We start from the raw sequence: 17,486 nt of genomic DNA on the forward strand, positions 1-17,486 counted from the left end.
CGAGTCCCAGATTGTTATTGGAGACTGGAGATTTTTTTATTGCAGATTTGCCGCTGCTGTGGCAGAGTCGGGCTCCTTGTATCTGTGAACAGAGCGACAGCAGGATATGTCAAGAGTCAAGATGTTAAAATGATTGTATTATTGTTGTTTCTGTTTTGAATATATGAATAACTAATTGTTTTAACGGATGTTGTAATCTAAATCCAGATATGCAGTGGTTAGCGCTGTCGCCTCACAGCTAGAAGGTTCCTGGTTTGAATCCCAGTTCTTCCTGTGTGGAGTTTGCATGTTCTCCTAGTGTTTGCGTGGGTTTTCTCTGGCCACTCTGACTTCTTTCCTCACAGTCCACAGAGAGGGTGGCACATTGAAGACACTAAACTGACTCTAGGTTTAAATGGTTGTTTGTTGTCCCTGTGATACACTGGCGACCTGTCCAGGGTCTATACCCCACCTCCCCACAATGTCAGCTGTGATTGACTCCAGCTAATCCCTGCAGGCCTCAAAGGATAAGCTTTTGATAATAGATGGATGGATGTTATTTTTGCTTTTGTGTCACTAAGTCATTTAAGATGTGACCTGACTTGAGATGCTCGTGAATAAAAACAGCTGACTGTCCTTATTTTCATGTTTCTTTTGTGAAAATAACTTCATTCGGATTCAGGCTGCACTTTGACCTCACAGATCGGTGATTTAAAATGTTTTTGTCCGGCGTACCTTTTCAACACGTCTAGTCGGACTCAAATACCTCACCACTGATAGATGCAAGGCCTTCGAAGAATCCGTCAATTGTATTTCACCACAGACTACGCACAGCTTTTGCCATTGGGTTTTTCAAGCATTTATTACCCTTGAGCCATCCATGTTGACTGACTCAAGTCTGACTCACGTTCGAGGTGAAAGCGAAGGATCTCTTTAAGTGAACTTGCTGGAAGGTTATTGCTTATTTTAACAATGAATAATTTTTGTTTTACATACAAAATGTGCAATGAAAATGGCTTGCTAAAACCTGACAGCAAGGTCTTATTAAAATGAATCAAGTGTACAATTAAATTTACAAAAATGGGCTTGCAGTATCATGTTAAAATCTGCACCAACAAATTTATAATCTTATTTTGTGTTTATTTACCCCTAATGCAAATATTGTATTACCTCCAGGTGGTAATACAATATTTGCAAATAAATAAATATTTACACACCCCTGTCTTGAATGTTTGTTTGTGAGCAACACACAAAAACTACTGGAGGGTCAACACATGGCTTGGTGGGAGGAAGCGGTACACATCAGGGAAGAACCCATTAAATCTATCCAATCAGGCGTAGGAATTTTTTATCACTTTTCTTAAAATTGCAAGATTTCATATTTTCTGATTAGATTTATACTGATTTCCCAGGGAATTCATGGATATATTTAGGGAACTGATGAGTGTGTGATATTTGGCGAAGCTTGATTGAATTTAAGGGCTACTTTACATAAACTCATATATCTATTCTTAGTTCAGCTAATCTATCCAAGTCCCCAGGGGGTGCATGGACTGCTGGTGAATAGAATCTTCTCAAATATTAGATAAAAATGAATAATTGCAAAAAAAATTCATACAAGTGAGCAGTCAGTGTGGGCGTTGGGTGGTAGAATCCCAGCTGACCTTGGGCTAGAGGTGTCCCCAGCTTATCAAAGGGACATTTACAGTCTCATTCATCTATGGTTCTTTTACTTTGGACTGTGGAGGGAACCTGAGGCAGTGTTTGCAGGGAGAAGATAAAAAAACTACACAGAAAGGGCCGAGCTAAACCGGGGTTCGAAACCAGAACCCTTTTGTTCTCTTTCAACTGACAGTCCAGACCACTTTAACACTGTTCTACCCTGATTCACCTTTGCCAACTGCAGAAGTATCAATGAGGTACAAATACAACTTCACCATACAGAGTACATGCATAGTATTTGTTTCATTTCAGCACCATGGACAGCACCAAGTGAAATCTATGACCATGAATCTTCCCTGAACAGAAAAACAACCTAAAACTATTCCAACCGATTCGTCTTCCAAACACATACATAAATGTAGAAATACATAACTGCCTTTTTCATTGAAAACATATTTATTTTTTATTTATTTATGTATGTATTTATACTTGTGTCATGCCTTTCCTCCTTCATACTCTGGGGAGTAAGCTAGGATGGAAAATACCTCAGATGAATGCATATTTCATAATGTTATATTTTGTATGTTTGAGAGAAAAGTTCATCCATGATGCAGAAGGAGTCCTCCTCCCCCCCAGTGAAGCACCGCATCTCTGCTGGTAAACCAAATGCATCAACTTGACAGACGGCTTGTCTTGACACAGCTGAAACAAGAACTCTCCTGGAGGCAAAAACCAATGAGCAACGTTTCAGCCTTTTAACTCGGGGCCCCTGAGAAAACCTGATTCCTTATTTCCTTTGCACTTTAAAGTCTCAAAACGCTGAGTTTGACAGTTTTTTCGGCGCGGCGCTTCAAAGAGAACACCTTCCTGACAGCGCTGTGTGGGAGACGAGAGGCGGCTCGGAGCTTAGCATGGGTGATAGCACAGGAGCAGTGTGAGTCCTTCAGCCAGCTGCGGCAGACAGTAATAAAGCAATTGGTTTCTGCACTTTGTAGGGATTTCTCTCAGTCCCCCTTTCGCCTGGTCTGTCGTAGAGACTTGGAACGACAGAGCTGAACTGTTTCAAACCCACACAGCAGCAGAGGCTGTTATCGTTTTGCTCACAGTCAACTGCTATTTCTGCCAATGTTTTGGCGTGTGGGCGTGCACTCGCAAACACACACACACACATATGACAATGTTATGTGTAATTGTGTGTCCTCAGAGGAAGTAACACAAGGCTGAGCTGGAGTGAGAGGGTGGGGAGTTATCACAGCAGTCACAAAACAACGCTGTTGACTGGAGAGAAGAAAGAAAATATGGATTTTGAGAGCAGAGGTTAAAAAAAAAATTGGGACGTTTCCATTTCCCACAATCCATCATTAAAAACAGATTTTTCAACTCTTCACCGCCGGCCGGAGACGTATCAGTTGACAAGGGTTGTCACCTCATCGTCAAATGTCGTACAGGGTTTTTCCGCATTGAACCGGCTTTTTGATTGTCCGTGGAAAACAACAGTGGCACAGCCGGACAACAGTCAAAGCCATTCATCACAATCATTCACATGAAAAGAGCTGCAATCAGGCAGCCATGGATTCTCTATTTTCTCTTCATCCAAGGGGTCGTCATTCATCACTCCCTCTTTGTTAAGATCCCAGAAGACCCTGGGAGGGAGTCTCTGGTTTACACAGGCCCACATCCAGCTATACTTGTGGATGACTGACAGGACATTGACTCCATATGGGGGGGGGGGTCCCTCCTCACTCCTACTGTAGTCCTCAAGCTCTCTCTTGCTGATGCTCCTCCTCCTCCTTGCCACACTCTTCCTCCCTCCCTGTGCTCCCTCTAATCCCCTTTTCTCCCTCGCTCCAGCCTCCCGCCCCCTCCTTCTGTCCCCTCTCCACCTGCCAGCTTCCCTTCCCTCTTCTCTCTCATCTTTAAAGTCTCCCCTCGCCTCTTTCCCCTTCATCGCCTCCTGTGCCTCCCGTGTATTTTTCTCTTTAACTGCCTCTTCTCCTCCTTCTCCTCCTCCTCCAGCCACAAAGATTAGAGACCTGGCTGAGAGTCGAGGAAGGTAATCTGAGGTGTACAGTAAACACAGGGGCACAGCCGAGAGAGCCAGATGTGATGTCTAAAGGCCTATGTGTGAAACTACCAACCTCCCTCTGCTTTTTTTCTTTTTCATTGGGGATCTCCAACGCCTTTTACTGCATGACAGGGGCGGTCAAACCAGGCATTGTGTGCACTTTTCAGTCTGCTGCTAAATGGCAGAGATCAACCAGGGAACAGTTCTCAGGGCTGAGATGGTTTATAGCTGCTGGCAGCATCAGCACTCTGAGAGGGAACAGCCGTTTGATTTGCGTGAGATGGAGTCAGTGTGGATAGCTCAAAGGGCTGAGGGGCTGTAGTGAAATGATTCAACCGAGAGGGTATTACATATTTTTCTTGCATTGTAAGATTTTTTTTCAATCATTCCACATCTTTACCTTAAATCCACCCTTGCTTGGTGAAATGATATGACAAAAGACAAACATTACAAATGTAAAAATTTGTAATGTTAATGTTTGTGTGGGTTTATAGAAATACTGTGCTTTGGGATAAATTGACTGAATTACTTAGCCGAGCTTCATCATGGTTTTGATAATAATGATCACACGGTTCATGTTACGTAACAATTGTTGTCATGCTGTAAAAGAAAACATGAACTGAAAAGGGAAATGAAAAGCTGCCCCCTGTGTTCAAGTCAAATGTTTTATTCACCCATACATCCGAACCACTTCCTCATGTGAACTTTCATCTTCTTCTTCTGACACGCACGTTATTATGTCTATAGCTGCGAGACGAACATATATGGTTATGGGACAATTTCCTGTCTCCATTTGGAAAACCCTCTATCAGCCAGGGCAAACAGGGCTCAAGGTAGCACGGAGTCCAGTTACTTGGCCTGCCCCTCCCCCAGACTCACCTGCTTTCCATCTGTCATCCGTCAATCACTCACTCAATATATTTATTTCCTGTGTTCTGTGTCAGATTGTGTGTGTTTTTCTAGCTTTCCAGCGTTGTTTCTTGTTTCTCTGCTCTGCCTGATTCCTGTTCTGAACTGCCTTCTTGGACCCTGGATTTCCTTATTACCTGCTCCCTATTGGGTTTGTTTGCCCTTGTTGATTACCTGCCTGGTTTTGACCACTGCTCGTTCATTTTATCTGAACTCTTGCTACATCTAAACTGCTCAAGTGACTTGCTGTTGGGTTCTCGCACTGCAGTTACTATTGTTTCATAGAGAGGGGCTGGGATATCTAGTTAATACAATGTATAATTTATTCTTCATAAGAGGGTAACTGATCATTTCACCTCTGATTGTAGACATTGTGAAAACATTCAGTTCAGTAAGTTTACTATATTTAATATGAGAAGCTTGTGTGAAGCAACAACCACCTTCTTTCTGCTTGACTCTCAAAAATGGATAAATTCTATGAATACAACATCAAATTCGTCGGTTTGATCATTACCAAAAAACTGTAGAAAAATATCCATGTCTAACACAGACATTCAGATTATTGTCAATGATAAGAAAACAATTATTTGATTGTATGGATGTTGAAAAACATTTTTCTGTCATGTGAATTATGAATTCAACTACTTGTTTGATCTCTGCAGTCAATTAAACCTGTATTGTTATTCAGTTCATTAGATGCAGGCTGAGCTATTTACCTTCTTCTTGTGCTGTGCTGTTTTGCACTGGCAAGCACAATTTAATAAAATCACTAAGCTATGCCCTGACATTTTCAATTTCACTGTTGTTTCTGCCCATAATGGGAATGCATTTTTATGGGGAACAGGCTGTTCCAGGGAGGAGCAAACAGTAAACAAGTCTCCAGGAAGTAATACCATTCAGCCCATTGGATTCTCAGTATCCTCAGACTGTGGATACTCAGCTCTTTGGTATTTTTTCCCCCTTTCTTCCTATTTGTTGATGTTAATAATGTGGTCAATCATTATCTCCTGCTCTGTTATTTCTTTAATGTCAATTGTCATCCTTTTAAAATCTGAATATGTGACATTTGTGATGGGATACACCTGATGTGATTCCTAACTTAATACATCTAAAGAACATCTAATAAAACATGAATAAGTGTTCTTCATTTTAAATAGAAAATGAACATGTCAACAAACATATGGCACCTCTTCTCGACTGTGACACGTGGATTAAGATGATTCATCACGATTACCTTCTATGTGGATGGCGAATCTCCAGCCCATTATTTCATATGGGCTGGAATGGGCAACCGCCCACTGCTCCACTCTGGCTCCATTACAGTGCCCTGAAAACACATTCATTCATATCATATCATCCTTTATGGTAAACTAATGATGATTTATAGCCTATGCAAGGATGGCCAGAGAGCGGTAGTGGTGAGTCCATTTGTGTTGTTGAGTAAGACCTGTGCTGTATAGGCCCCGAGGTGAGTTCATCTTGAGCAGCAGAGTGGAAAGGTTGCCGAAGAGAGCTCCACCATTAGTGTGAGTGGTGTGGAGGAGGAGCTGTAACGATGCCTCCCGCTAACTCAAATTCCAAATGTGGAAAAAAGAGAATACATGTTTTCCATTGACCTGAGCCCTGCAAATTGGTGAATGTTGTCCTGCCCACAATCAGACATGAAGCAGCTCAGCTCCCTGCTGGAGAACCTGGAGTCCGGTGGAGGGCGGAGCTGGAACTGACACACCAGGGAGAGATCTGGGGCTGGTTGGTTCTAAGATTGGATCAAAAACATATTTGATGAAAGAAAAAGCTCCACTTTGAATCACCAGGGTTCAGGTTTTATTCGTTGATTTTCTGAGCACAAGGCTCTACCTCAGACATTTGTAACTGTTGATCCCACTGACTGCTGACCTCAGTAACTCACAAACACAAGCTTTGTTTGTTTAGGTTTCAAAACTGCATACAAATTTAATTGAGACCCAACTAGACAGCTTATGAGCTTCGCTGCTATGTTGTATCTTAATTCTGTGCAAAACCTTCCCACTCCTTTTTGTTGAATTATATTCAGGATAACCCAGCCCTTATGCTTGTGTTGATTTTAGTTTGGATCTTTTTTTCCTTGTTTTTAAACCATTGACTCTCTTGGCGGAAGGGGCAGGCTCCCATTATGTCACTATAATTGTTAACTGGAATTTACAGACTGGTCTTGGGAGTTCCGGTCTTTTTTGTAAACTCTTGATTTGTTGGGTGCTTCATATTCAGTATTGTCTGTTTGTGAGCATCCCCCCCAAAAATGCATGGTTATTATTGTTCTTCCAATTAAAATTTAAAAGCAGCCGCAAATTGTGTTTAGTTTTCATCAGTAGATTTTTTTTAATGCAGTTTAGATATTTAAATAAGCAGAAGCATTACCACACTGCCAGAGAGAGAGAGAGAGAGAGAGAGAGAGAGAGAGAGAGCTTTGATAGTTATGACAGGACGGCAGGAGGTAATGTCACGCAGACAAGAAACAGTCACATATCTCTTGTGAAACCACAATTTGTGCTTTTTAATATTTCATCTTTTTGTTAAAATGAAGCACACACGATGTAACATGTTAATCATTCAGCTTTAAGAGATAGATTTTCATTAATCCTGAAAGAAATGATTTTGCCGTATCTCGCTCCAAAGGTACAATGGCGAAGAATGATATAATAGTATAATAGGTAGGATATAAACATATCAAGTGTAATGAGGAGTAAGAGAGGACCAGCGGCTTAATTTATAATAATACAAGTAAGATTAGTTACAAAAGAATAAAAGTGTAAAAGAATAAACTTAAAGGACAAATGATTTTAAATTGAACTTTACTCTTGATATAAATCTAATTCTGTACATGAAAAGAATGGAAGTAAGGATATGGTTAATGAATTAATAAAAGTAGTAACCTACATAAAGCACATATAATGAACGATTTGTGAGGAGATGGACTGTTACATATAGACAGAACCAGGATACATCTGCTGTTCCCTTTGTTTCCACTGGTTTTACTGATTATACCCTCCCATTAGACTTTTAGCAGTAGAGTGAACACGATTTGAGTGAGTGAACAAGTACTTTTAGTATCTCTGCTGCTTAGTACAAACCAAACTGAGGGTGTTTTTTTTCACTTTCTATTTCCGTTCATAAAATATTGCCTGCCAGAGCTCCAGAGAAAATTGGTGTAATTCGTTCTGAGCAGCAATTTCTAGTGAATGTTTTCTTTTCCTTTCTATGCATATTACACATGTGAAACGTTATATATATATATATATATATATATAAGTAAGGTATAATTCTATGTCATTAGCTGTTGATTTCTTCCTGGTTTCCAGTCACTGGTTATTGTTCGGGCAGTGGGTGGGTGGGTTGGGGAGGTGATGGCTCCGTCTTAAGCTGGTAATTTATGGCTCCAGCTTGTGTCTCCCTCTCCCCAGGTGGACAGCTTGATTTGTCAGCAGTGCATCTTATTATAGGGACAAAAAACAGTTTCTAAGCGGAACGCATTCTGCGAGAGGATGTAGCACTCACTGCTGATTGGACACCAGCCTCTCCGGGGATCTGTTGTGTGGATACAAACCATCTTGTTAAAAAAAAAAAAAAAAAGGGAATAAAAATCTCAAGTTAGCAGCATTTCTAATGTATCTTGTATGAAAATAGGGTGGAAAAAAGGAAAATGTAGGGCAGAAAGCTGGATTCAAAGAGGAACTTCTTTGGTTTTTCACATCATTGTTTACAGGTCTTGGGGAGTAAAGCTTTCCGTGGCTCCAGAGGGAGCTGCATGTTGCTGCTAAGTGGTCGGGACCGAACACTACAAGAAGAATACAAAGAGAAAATATGGGGTGTGGGGTTGGAGTGAGTTTACCAGTCTGTTGTTTGTCTCTGCCTGAGGCTGCACTGGATTGAGGCAAAACCAGCCAGAATCTCGTACCTGACTCCAGGCTATCATACTGCATTGTGGGTAATGTGGGCATCAGGTTTTACAAAAGCAAGAAATGAAATCACAATGAATAGATTCAAAAGTAATATGTGTGGTTTTGTGTGTAAGCAATTCATTTCCATAATATTAAAATACTGTATAGTAGCAGCTGAAATTGAAACTAAAATTGTCAACTGTAAATAAATGGTGTTGAAATTGCAGTAATCTACTACACTAAAATATTTCACTTTAAAACAGAATTTCTGAATTCATGTGGACTGAATAAATTTAGCTAAATCTTCACTAGTCAATTTCAAGCTGTGCAACTTCAAAAACCTTGTGCCAAATTTTTTAAGTTGCTCTTTTTCAATATTAATGTGTTTACAGTTTTGTGAAGCATAACAAATTCAGTGGTATTTGAACAGTCAGTTGGTGCTGTGATGGATTATAACCTTCAATCTGCAGCTCCCCATGGCTCTACGGAGCTTTAGAGTGAATTTCAACTCATTATTTACTTGCCCGCCACAAATCTTTATTGTTTTACTTCACTCTCACTGGTCTCATAGTGTTGTCCTCGCCTGCAGCAAGGAGAGAAATTATTTCCCCTGACATTATCCCTGAACACCTTGAATCTATAATATTCACTGTGATGATTTGTCAGGAGTTTTTCTTTTGGAAGATATTACTCTTAAAAACACACACACACAAAAAAAACATCTTGCATTTGCCAAAGTTGTCAATATTTTATTAATCGTCAGTTAAGGCAATCCATTACAAAGCATTTTCACAAACCACAGTATGACGACAATATCATGTCCAACACCTGGTTTGGAAATTATTCAGCATGCACGTAAGAGACCAAGAGAGGTATGTAAACAACCTGGGATAAAACAGGAGTAGTGGCAAGAACAACCCATACAGTACTGTATGTGTCTCATAGGAACAGAATGGAGAGAACCCAGAGATACAACATGCGAGAAGTGGCTGACATCTCTAATTAACAAACCAAGCACATGGCAGATGCACTAATCAGGTGAAATGAAGGCGGACTACCACACTTCCTGCCGTTTTGGCACAAACATGCACATTGTCTAAGGAGGCAAAGTTCATCCAAACAGATTTGGCACTGAATAGTCTTCATTGGGGGCTTATGTACATAATTAGTGTTCAGCCTCAAAGAAAATTCAAAATGCAGGGATAATCAAAACCTTTTCCACGGAGAGAAAATAAATAATTGTGTTGTTGGAAAAAACTTATTTTTGACTAAAAACATAATGATTTAATGCTTCACAATTGCATAAGTGTCCTTGCTGTGCTCATTTCATATTTATTATTTTTCTATTGAGGGAAGCAGATTTTTTTTTGGGGGGGGGGTTAGTACTTTATGTAACAGGCCTCAGGGAGTACAAAGACCATAGCTTGTTGTAATCTGAGCAGAGCAGCCCAAAAAGCTATTCTGTCCTACTTTAAGTTTTATTTTCAATTAGCATTCATTTCACAACTATGTGTGCACACAACATACAACCTCCCCCCTCACCCAGCTTCATATGTTTCATTTACCTCTTTTCTCACAGTCATTTGCAATCTCACTCAGTGCATGAGCTGCATGCTGACTCGGACTTAACAGGACTCACGCCTGCCGAATGATAAACTTTAACAGGTTTTTCTGAGTAATGAATACTTTATAACGAAACAATAAGAGAAAATAATTAAAATCACTTTAAAAAGTAGAATCTAAAGAGAGTACTTGCGAAGTACATACATTTCATATACATCTATATATATTTGAATGATATTTAAGCTATTATAATTCATAATAATTATTTAACTATATTTAATAACAAACATATTCAAAGTATAGTAATTATTTATTTTTGGCTTGAATGGCTTTCCGCAGAGGTATTCTGGTATTTATGAGTGTCGAGTCACGAAACTTAATGGCCTCATTTGGCAGCAGATTAAACGCTGCTTTGTCTTTTGAGGGGGGAAATGTCATCAGTAATAAAAAATTGAAAACAATTAAAAAAGAAGAAATATGGAGCCGGGCCTGTGAGAAGTTCACTGCCACCGGGGTGTTAAGCAGTCAGAGGATGTGAAATGGCTCACAAAGCTCATAAAGCAACATGAAGTACATCAACACAAAAGTACAACAGCCGTGAGAAAACTATTTGTAAGAGCTCCACATTCTCTGAGAACAAATCTTTGTAAACCTCAGTTCTCCAGCATCATTCAAGAAAACTCTTTGTAGGTCTGTAAAAATGGAATAAATCCAACGAATCACAAATAAACTCATTTCTTGCCATGAATGTTTACTTTCTCCTCGAGGCAAATGTAAATAGCCACAGTTCAATTGTAAACAAGTCTTGACTTTGAATATTGCACACGGCTCAGCGACACTGTTCGTTTCATCACTTCAAAGATCATTAGCGAAGAGCTGTGAATACAAAAAGCACACGACACCGGTGGAGACAGTGTGTGTCAGTCACTGAGGCTGTTACCCTCTTAATTTCACAACAGTTTTATCGTCGCCGACATTTTCTGTGTGCACATCTTGAACATGAGACCTGCTGCTGCCGGCAGAATGACACCTGGGTCAGTGAATTTGGATATGTTTCCATATAATAGGCACATTTGGAACGAGTTATTGAGTGACAGAGAGATATAAGTGAATATAATGGCCATTAGAGATAACAGACACGTACACGATGGCTGCAACTGTCTTGGAAATATTAACGTACAGTCAGTTAAATGAAATGCAGTGAGCGAACGTGAGAATATCGACTTGAATTAGGTCGTAAAATAAAACAGTGACATTGTGTCGTGGGTATTGAAATAGTATCCCAGTGTTTTGCTATTAAATGGGCTTGTGAGCGTTAGTGTAAAACAATATTATCCGGGAACATTCAAAGGTAATTCAAAAACGGGAGATGCCGACTGAACCACAAAAGATGGACTTGTGACTGTTCTTGTTTTTGTGCAGTCACTTATGATCCAATAAAAAACAACATCAAATGCCAAAATATCTCAAACTTTGTTGTGAGAGTTGTGATTGATCAGTTTTCATTCTGGCTAAACAAACCAGTTGAACGGGGGAGAAAAAGTGGGTATTAGTTGATCATCAGTCTTTTAAAAGTTTGTTTCTAGGGTCTTTTGAAAATACCGAGCATAATCCCAGACAATAGACCACAACAAACATAATGGAAAGAAACACAAACAGAGATGCAACAAATGAGATTTGGCGGCATGAATTAAGCTGTGTAATTTAAGACTGTGCACACTAACAAGGAGAGAAAGTGAGTGCTCTGAATTATGCATCAAGTTTTCTGTAAAAATACTGTTTCTCGGATAAATATGAGTTCATCTAAACACATCTGTATAATAGGGTTATTATGAATATACTTTAAAATGTGTTAAAATTATAGTGGAAGACTATGTGAAAGCTTAAAACTCAACGTGGGGTCCTTTCCATTATTTTTATTGTGGTAGCTGCTAAAATAATGGTTTCATCAGCTTATTAACTTTACGACCTTTGTGCTTTTTATTTGGACAGTAACTAGTGCATTCTGTTTGTATAAACATTAAAAATACATATAAGACATGGCGCTTGGAAATTAGTGTGGCAGCAGCTCACAGCGGGTCCTCTACATTACAGCTTGCAATCAAAAATCATCCATCAGTGAAAATGGTCCATAAACTGCTGAATAGGTTTCATCTCATGCTTTTATATTACAGTCTTTATCAAAGTAGAAATGGGTTGAATTTTTTAATGGAAAACTACGAGGGAAATAAGACTCTAATGCCCGCACTTCAAACCCCCCCCCCCCCAAGGAATAAATTATTTCTGCAATAAATAAATTCATTAGTACACACACAATCTCCTAGTTTCACACACATCAACTCCAAAAGGTATCACAAACATGATACGCACATTCTAATATATTGATGCCTTCCAACAGGCCCTCTCTATGGGTTTACTTGCTATCCAATACATCACCACTTTGACAGGTTTGACAGCGAACGACTAAAACCTCCTTTTTTCACCGGGCTCCCCCTCAGCGCTCTCATCCTCAAGCACTGAGAGAGAAGTGAAACCTCCCCAATCATCAGCCGGCTCCCCCCAGAACTCTCTCTTTGCTCCAGATCAAAATGGAGTCTCATCACGTTTTTTTTGTTAAGCTGTTTCAATATCTACGAAAAGGTCCCTCGAAAGCGTTTCCGTCTTCCCCCTTAGAAAGGACGGCTGTTGGAGGCGGGTTACCAATCGATCCCGATCACACCCTGACCCCCGACTACACGACTGTAAACAGGGTGTGGGGTGGGTCGGGCGGCTCAGACAGGGTTTGTCTGGGAGTTGTCGTCGGGGGGGTAAACTGGTGGGACGGTGTTGGGTTTGATGCCTCTGCTCTTCATGTAGGAGATGAGCTGGTCGGGGATCTCAGCCAGCACGTCTTTAGCCAGCCTGGCCATGCTCAGCACATGGTTGCCCGCGCGGTCCATGTAGTCTCTGAACGGGACAAACTGGGGTGACACGAGAGAGAGAAAGGCGTGACTTCAGGGAAAGTAGCGTGTCTGTAGTTGTGTGTTGGGATTAAAGGTTCCTGGTTTTGACGTTTGGACCAATTGCAGGCATGCGAGACAGCATTAAAGAGTAGAAGAAGAAAAAGAAGCAGATTGTGGCTTGCAGGAGTCTTCACCTTAGACAATATATGGTTTGATATTAATAAAATGTTCCTATTATTATTAAGATTAAGATACATTTATTTGTCCCAAACACATGCACAGATAGAGAGATCAATCCAGGTTCAAACCAGAGACCTTTTCTGCCCATAGTCCAAGTTTCTGCCACTAGTCCACCGCCTATCATGATATCATTATGATGGCAATACCATTATGATACTACAGTGGCGACTAAATCAAAGATGTAAACACTGTACATGACCTTGGTTAAGACCTTGGTCTGGACAAAATGCCTTCATTCTAAGTTTTGACTTTAATAACCTGATGTTACTCTACGCTTCCCTAACATGTTGTTCCGTTATTATAGTAAACACATTTCTGTCCTTACATTCTTTCATTAACTTACTAATACACAATGCTGTGGGCTACACACCTACTTAAATAGCCTAAGTAACATCTAAATATCTTCCTTGTGACCTTTATACCCATCATTAAATATATGAGACAAAAACCGCACAGCTGCAGTGTGCATGTTGTGTCTTTCTCCAGTAAATTGAAGGTTTGCAGTGTAAATGACTCAGCACCATTTGAGTCTTCAACTTTCTCAATGTCATCTCCACCCTCGACAAGGCCTCAAACAAACACCCCGAGCTGATGACTCACAGTATTTGCCGTCACTACATGGTTGCTCTGTAGTCACTGCCACCGGACACGTGGTTAAATATTTGAGGAGAGGCTTACTAGGGGATATGTACGCTCCGTAATTATAATTATTCCATAACCCCTTAACTGACAACCGTAAATCAAGCTTTAGAATATCACCAGTAGTGGGGAATCAAATGTAAATGAACGTGGATGTTTCTGAGTATGTTGTGTTTTGTTGGCAGTAGAGGAGAAGTGGGTTAGTCGCCTAAATCAGAGGTTTACTCTCGTTTGAGCATCAATTTGTCAATGCAAGTTTGCATAAATGTTCTACTTTTGATGGTGAGTATTTAAGTTGGGAGAGGTTTTACATTCTAGCCTCGGTGAAAGAGGCAGACGAAAAGGAAGATGCTGAATAAGAGCAAAGGAGCAAACATAATGTTTAGTGTTTATCCATTAGTTTCTGATGGGCAGTGGAAAGAATCACCGATGGGGAGACCAGTTTGGAAAGAGCATTGGGGAACGGTTTGGGAAATGTCGTCAACACTGGTGTTTAATATTACATGTGCAAATTAATTTGAATTAATTACCTTAGTACCACACCATATTTAAAGACCATGTATTAAACCCACACTTCTACAAACAAAATTTCCAGTAGTGATCACAGATGTTGACACAAACAAACCTTTCATTCACCATAAAAAAAACCATTAGAAAACGTCTGACCTGTACAATGTCTCTTTCTGCCAACTTCCCTCTTGAGGAGATCCTGATGTCGTCACCGTCCAGCTCCACCATGGCTACAGACAAAAGATAGTTTTTTTGAAGTAATTATCACCGGTTTGTCTTCATGTCATATCATACAAGGGCGCACATTCAAATTTCTCTCATACAGTCGATTGAATAATTGTAACAGAAGCTGTGTGTTTGAACAAACCACGTTTTTTCATCAGGCAATTTTCCCCAGAGAACTTATTTTTCTCACCATCAAACTCCGCTTGACCGACTCCGACAATGATGATAGACATGGGGAGTTTAGCTGCCTGTCATGAACAAGAAAACAGTCCGTTGTAATTCAGACACCTGGAAGAACACAAACTGTATTTTCCAGGAGTTTTTACTCCGAGCATTGATGGGTTATATTTCCAATTATTTGTGTTGTTCCACCATTTCAATTTTCATCCCGCAGTGTCAGGATTAATCAGCAAGCACATTTCTCCGGAGATTAAAACAATAATGAACAAACCAAAATAAGATAAAAATAAGTGCTGCAGAGCAGAGCATCATTACTGGATTGTGTGTCACATCCCATTGTGTTGCACAGTTAAGGTTTCCTAAAGACGGAGAGACAATACAAAATACATTTTACAACAGCCAGCACACTACACCATGGTTTACCTTGCCACTACACAGTGTTCACATTGTAAAGGCTGCTTTGACAGTGCAGCATACCAAAGAGTTAAAGTGCACAAGCTTCCACAGTGTCCTTGTACATGATGTTTCAAACAGTTAAGATAACATGTACATACATATAGACTCTGTTTTCATAAAACATGATTCCTTCATCCTACACACTTGCATCACGCATTAACATTATTTATGAATTGTGTTTGCATATAGAAATATTTCAAATGCTGCCACAGTCAGAACAAGATATTTTACTGTGTCCTAATCACCTCCGATCTAAAAAAGAAAACCCAAAGTGACGTCATACAGTTGATCTGAGGAGGTTCCACCGCAGCATGAGTCTGACCACAGTCCCGATGAGGAGAATGTGGAAGCTCAGGCATGAATGAATGATATGTGCTGGTGGTGGAGATGAATTAACACGGGTGAAAGTGGGTCAGCTTTCCTGGAAAAAAAATCCAGAGGGGGAGGCCTGACACAGATAGGAGTAAACAGACTGAGGAGGACCACCCTCTCCATGCTCTCAATCATTATTCTCCCTCCATCCCATTCCCTCTATCCCTCCACTGGGCTCATTCGTCACAACCTTACATTTTGCTCTTCACGAAAGAATACATGCAGTCTGTTGGCCCCTCTGCAGCAACACAAACCCCCATAGGTACATAGCTATGATTGCCAGATCAGATTCTGTATCCAGAGCTGAATTATTCACTCTACACCATTTATTACTTTGCCTGTATAGCAGAGTCACTAAGGGGATCTTGCTTCATCAACCTGTCTGAACACATACTTCGTCCTGTCACTGCATAGAACCACAACAAACATACAAAGGCTGACGACTGATGACTGAACTCATGGGGACACTTTCTATTTATTTTTACAATTAAGGACTATGATCAGGATTGGCACTAGAATAATCGCTGTACATTTCCAGTGCACAGGCCGACACTTTCATAACCTGCAAGTTCAGAATTGTTTATGTAATTTAACTCCTAACATCTTCTGTATCAGCTCTTCCCTGAAGCTATGGGATGTTCACGCTGGGTGAAACATTATCAATCGAGACCCTGTTTCCTATGGCAGCACTGCTCCATCAAAGTGAAATATTTTAGATATGTCATGAATTATTTTAAGCACATTTCCACTAAATCAATCCTGATATATATCTTGTATGCTTGTAAACTCAAAGATCAGTGGGTTTAAACTGTTTGGTTGCACGGTTCAAATTTTTATTGAGGGAGTGAAGATGTTATTTGTGAGATTTAATTAAATATTCAAAAACTCACTCTCTTGATTAGGATAAAAAACAAAACCTCACAAAATCTAATGTTGAAATAATGTGACACAAAACAGTTTTTGAGACAAATCATCAATCATTTGAATTGTCTATATCATTATTGCCACTATTATTAATTCATTTTTATAATTTTTTTTTTCAGCTTAGCTTCCGTATATGTCTAGCGTATATGTGAAAGTTTTACTCTGTGGATTCAAACTAGGTACATGAACTCTGCCGAAGACGACCATTTAACAGTGGGTTCATTTGAAAACATTCATGGATTTTGTGATAAACTGGCCGAGCTGCCCCGGCAACAAATTGAGAACCGCAGACATGATCGAATACATAAGCACAAATTAGTTTATTTGTGGTACAGCAGGTCAGACAGAGAGAGGGAGAGAGGCCCTCTTCTATAATTTATGATTCCTAAAATCTAATTTGGGGCTTAAAGAAAAATATCAAAGCGAGAAGTGGGAGTTTGTATTCACCCCAGAGGCCGTCCTGTTTGATGCGTGGACATATAAGTCACCGAGGGCTAAGCTGAAGCTGTGCTGATTTGGGAAAACAGGAAAAAGTGGAATAAACATTTTGGTGCAGTTTGGCCAGTAGCAGAAACCTTACCAGCGGATATCTGCATCAGGGAGAACAAATGCGAAAGCAAAAGTGCAGGGATGAGCGTTGTGTGAAACTCTTTCCTTTTGAGAAAAAAAGAGGAGGCAGGTCCAGACTGAGAAGCGAGAGGCGGCAAGAGGATGCAGCAGGTCGGGCCGGAGCAGCGCAGAGCAGCAGACAAGATCTTAAAAGGAAGGTGTGGCTGTTCGAATGGTTTGATTAACAGTCGCAAATTCCCTTTAAACCCAGTCTGCTGGGGGTCAGAGCACCTGGTCCACGAAGACTCGCTGAGTGTTACCGGTGTGGACATATTCAAATCCTGAATATTCAGA

At 40.3% G+C, this 17,486-nt stretch overlaps 1 protein-coding gene across 1 annotated transcript in view; it reads right to left on the minus strand.

The window, feature by feature from the left end:
* Positions 1 to 9,271: 9,271 nt before the first annotated feature.
* Positions 9,272 to 17,486, minus strand: part of cpne5a (copine Va) — a 68,742-nt gene continuing 60,527 nt past the window's right edge. The window contains exons 19-21 of the mRNA XM_062392874.1: positions 14,842 to 14,899; positions 14,583 to 14,656; positions 9,272 to 13,055 (exon numbers count right to left, since the gene is read on the minus strand). Of these exons, the coding sequence (XP_062248858.1) occupies positions 12,867 to 13,055; positions 14,583 to 14,656; positions 14,842 to 14,899 (321 nt within the window). The 3' untranslated portion in view covers positions 9,272 to 12,866. The remainder of the gene's footprint in view (positions 13,056 to 14,582; positions 14,657 to 14,841; positions 14,900 to 17,486) is intronic.

This window comes from Platichthys flesus, chromosome 7 (genome assembly GCF_949316205.1).
Source record: "Platichthys flesus chromosome 7, fPlaFle2.1, whole genome shotgun sequence".
NCBI lineage: Eukaryota > Metazoa > Chordata > Actinopteri > Pleuronectiformes > Pleuronectidae > Platichthys > Platichthys flesus.